Below are 4,484 nucleotides of genomic sequence, written 5' to 3' on the forward strand. Positions count from 1 at the left end.
CAAATACACACAAAAACATCAAAATTAGCACAGAAACAGTACTATATAACATTTTAGACACATTCTAGACAGTTTATCAGCTAAAAAAAGTTAATATTGGGGTAAGTTACTCTTTAAAGTAGCTCTTCAGTGCTTATGAAAAATTAGGAGAAGCAAAATTTAATTAGTCACTGGCTAAACAATCTTTCATTTAATTCTAGTCAATCTATATCCCTTTCTCTTGTTTGTCAATCAAACAGTTTAGGGCTCAGTATGGTCGATCGGCAGACAACGCGCGGTTACGTGGTTGTTCGGTATTTCTTTTCACACACACTTTTCATGGCCCTTTGAGACACACTGGCCTCCCGTTTCGGACACAGTAACTGTGCCAAACTCCTGGGAAACCCCTCCCGCTGTGCTAAATGAGACCCCTCACCCGACGTTATTTGTGCACAAATGTGTTGCAGTTAAACCCAAAGTTAGTTGTGTGAAATACAATAAAATATGAATGGATAAACACAAAAGAAAGGTGGTTTCATGTGAATTGAAGACCAAGTTTTTTTGTGTGCAAAACAAGCTTATTCCAATGGTTTAAGTTTCAAATTAAAGGCTGCAAAAAGTAGCTCTCAGACAATTTCATTTTGTGAAAGTAGCTCTTAAGGAAAAAAAAGGTTGGTTGATTTAGTACAATAAGGATCAATTCAAAGTATTATTATAGAGCCAGATCACAAGTCATCTGAAGGCACAAAAAATCTGTGATATTTATTTCTGTTCAAAACTGATTTAGTCAAATCCAGGTCTTTTTTTTTTCTTATAATTATTATTTTTTTATTTAGAAAGACAAGTTTCCATCACATTCATTAATTACAACTTAAGCCATTCAATGTTGTGTATAAGGATGGGAAGCAGAAAGTCAACAACATTTTGTCCATAGTGTCTTTCTGGTATTTTCATTTATGGACAGTTACTGATTTAGTTGTGAACAATAATAAAATGAACAAAACTGGGGAGCTCACCACCTCAAGAAATAAAAACCACAAGAACAAAAGGTCAGGTACACATAATTCACAAATACAGTCAAGTGAATCATTTCTAATTGGTTTTACATACTCGATCCATTTGGTCCAGGTCCTATAATTTTTTTTTCTTTTTCAACTTGTAGGGAGAAAAAAAAATCTTTTTTATAACATAAATCTCAACCCATTTGTCAGTGGTGGGTGGTTCTGGTTTTAAGCATTTCCTTGTCATGGATTTTTTTACTGGCTGCCAGTATTGCAAGCAGTTTTTTTGTCTTTGTTGCTCCATGGGTCAAACAGTGAATTGCCCAAGTATAGAGTTTCACATTTGAATGGAATATTTACATTAAATATATTTTCAATATGTTTGTGGAATTCTTCCCTATGTGGTCTTATTACCTGGCAGTCCCAAAAAATGTGGAATTGGTTGGCTCCTTTGGTCCCACAAAGTCTCCAGCAGGCGTCTCCGCTGCCTTGATATCATTTCTGACTGGGTGTAACAAAAAAATCGTGCAATGTTCTTCCTGCAAACTTCCCACCATGTGTTCGACCCAGTCAAGATCCACTGAAGTTGGCATATTTCCTAAAACCTTTCTTGTGTAATTGATACCTTTATTTCCCTTTCCCATTTCTTCTTCATGTATTCTGTGTTCTCATGTTTGGATAACTGTATAGCATTACATAATTTAGAGATAATTGTCTGATCTGGACTTAGTGACAGAAATATCTCCATGAACCTTGAATCACATTTTTCCCACACCTCTTTCAAATTTCTGTTAAAATAGTGTCTCACCTGCAGGTATCTAAAAAAGTAATCTTTTCTCAGTCCATAATCCTTCTGTAAGGTTCAAATCCAGGTGTTTTTAATTTAAATCACAGTACATTTAGATACTGTACATTTACATACCCAGTACATTTATATAAAGTACATTCACACACACAGTACATTTACATACTGTACATTTTCCACAGTACATCACAGTATAAAGTCACAAATCTCATTTTCCTTTTCATGTTTCCAGAATGTCTTCTTTGACTCGACTGGTTTCCAGTTTGAAGACAAGAAATCCTAATCCTGACTATGAGATGGTGAGATTAAAGTTCTTTAACTGCATGTAAACCAATGAGCTTTAACAAATCAACAAATTTAATTTTTTGTGGGGTGGTGGGCATGAATATGTAATCAGTTGTTTGGGAACAGAAGAAGTGTTTTCGGGCAGACAGACAGTAACAACAATTTTCCATCTGCCAAACCAAGCTTTCCATTACATATAAATAAATCAATCACAAAACGAGTTCTGGGTTAATAATCTGATTGAGTTGATGGATCTTTAGATTGATGACCAGATACTAAAATATGAGTTGAGAGAAAGAAAGCTAACGTGTTTTATTAAAGAGCAATGTTTGACGTGTTTAATATTTCTGCAGCAAACAGAGGTTTCTGCTTCAATATGAAAAAAGTGTTTTTCTGATCAATAAGCAAATATTAATCCAGACAACATCACTACCCAGTCACCATGGTTACAGTATCAGTTTGAAACACCTTACAGCTTCTGATCTGTAATGAACAAGAGCATTAAATAAAAAGTCTTGGTTTGATTTTTGTTCTCACCTGCCCCCTCAGGTCCATCAGGCGGGGTTAACCTGTGACTCTGTGGAGCTGCCTCACCACATCAGTTCTGAGGAGGAGATTGATGGGCTTGTTTCTGCTGCGCAGCTTTTCCTCAAGGCTCTGCCCAGACCTACACTGGTCACCATGTCCAGGTGGACCCCTCAGACCTGATGGCTCTAGACCAGACTGGACTGTGGCCTACAGAGAGAGCTTTAATGCCTTTCTTTGTTTGTGTTTTCAGGTCCAGTCTGGATGAATACTGCCCAGTTGAACAAGTGGATTCAGTACAGAGCAAAGTCCTGGCAGTTCTTGAGGATCTGTATGGAGACCTGGACGTGTATAAAGAATATAAAAATTGTAACAGAGATTCTCCAAACGGTCAAACAAAAAGTCATTAAAGAGATACGTGGAAGTAGAGAATGGACTTTGTAGTTTCAGCATCATGAAAATAAAAGAGATTAATAAGGACATGTGTGTCTGTCAGTAAAATATCTTGTGTTTTATGTGTTTAGTTTATCAGTTTATAAACACTTTTACCCCAAGAAAAGACAAAAAAAACCCACTGTTTATAAGATCCAATGTGATCTTACTGTAAACTGGTTGAATAAAGTCATGGAGGCTGAGAACTGGCAGCACAATCGTTCCAAACTGTTATCTGAATTAGACTTGACTTTGTGGGCGTGGTTTAATAAAAACACGATTGTTCTGATTGACAGTTTTGGGGGTTTGAGAAATGCTGGGCAGGTGAGGGACATATCGGTCGGTTTAAACGGCCAGGAAACATTTGTATTTTTAAATAAAAATGTTTGTAGTCATAAAACAAGAACACATGAAACTCATGAAATTTAAAGTCAATAACTACTGTATATGTTCACAATAATTTTTCTAATCCATTATTTTAACTTTTAACTTCCTGCGATAATTTAATCTGACAAATCATGGTTTTGCCAAACTTCCCGTGTGCTGCAGAGGCAATAGAAAAAGAGATACTTCGCCCACACTGCTGGCCAGTGTATGAATCCATTCATGCATAATTTTTCTTAGACATGCAAATATTAAAGTTTTGTGTCTTTATAACACTTTTATAAAAAAAAAAATTGCAGCATATATCTGACATATTGAATTTAATAATAATAATGTACTGTATGTTCACAATGGTTTTGTACAATATTCAACAGAAAGCATATTGCACTCCTGTGATTTAATCACAATGAACATAAAATAATGGTTAAAAATAGGAAGACATTCAAGAAGAGAGAACATAAAGGAAACAACAGCAAATTTCACCTAACCAACTTGAAGGTTCAAGTTCAAGTGGTTCATTTCATGTTTTGTTTCAAGCCACTCTTCATGCTTTTGGCCACCATGTGGCAACAACGAGGTCAATGTTGAAAAGGTTTGAGTACTAAACTTTAAATAAACTACAGAAAACTTTCAGTGATCAGCGCAGGAAGGCTCAATAACAGACTCAAAGAAGCTGAGGGAACCAGAGGGATGAGGACGAGTCTCTGTACACAGGGAACAGGTTGGTGATCAATTAGAAATATTTTTGAAAATCAGAGTGAATTAAGACACAGAAGGGCAGAACTTTTAACCTCCCTAAGAAGAACACTAGAGAAATGTTAAGTTTCTAATATAAAATTAATAATCAAATCTAGCAGAGCTGGGATTCTTGAAGTTAGCAGTTCATCAGTCTTTTCACTGTTTTGAATCATCAGAGAATCTCATTACAGCTGGTAAAATAAGTATTGAACACGTCACCATTTTTCTCAGTAAATATATTACTAGAGGTGCTAATGACATGAAATTTTCACCAGATGTTGGTAACAACCCAAGTGATCCATACATACAAAGAAATGGATCACTTGGGTTGTTAC

General features: G+C 35.8%; 1 protein-coding gene across 3 annotated transcripts in view; it reads left to right on the forward strand.

Moving 5' to 3' along the window:
* cunh5orf22 (chromosome unknown C5orf22 homolog) overlaps nt 1-3,075 on the forward strand; it is a 17,810-nt gene extending 14,735 nt beyond the window's left edge. For all 3 annotated transcript variants that reach the window (XM_014013850.1, XM_014013851.1, XM_014013852.1), the window contains 3 exons: nt 2,018-2,084; nt 2,620-2,759; nt 2,849-3,075. In XM_014013850.1, coding sequence (XP_013869304.1) covers nt 2,018-2,084; nt 2,620-2,759; nt 2,849-3,005 — 364 coding nt within the window. In that variant the 3' untranslated portion in view covers nt 3,006-3,075. The remainder of the gene's footprint in view (nt 1-2,017; nt 2,085-2,619; nt 2,760-2,848) is intronic.
* The last annotated feature ends 1,409 nt before the right edge of the window (nt 3,076-4,484 follow it).

This window comes from Austrofundulus limnaeus, unplaced genomic scaffold (assembly GCF_001266775.1).
Source record: "Austrofundulus limnaeus strain Quisiro unplaced genomic scaffold, Austrofundulus_limnaeus-1.0 Scaffold106, whole genome shotgun sequence".
In the NCBI taxonomy this organism is placed as follows: Eukaryota; Metazoa; Chordata; class Actinopteri; order Cyprinodontiformes; family Rivulidae; genus Austrofundulus; species Austrofundulus limnaeus.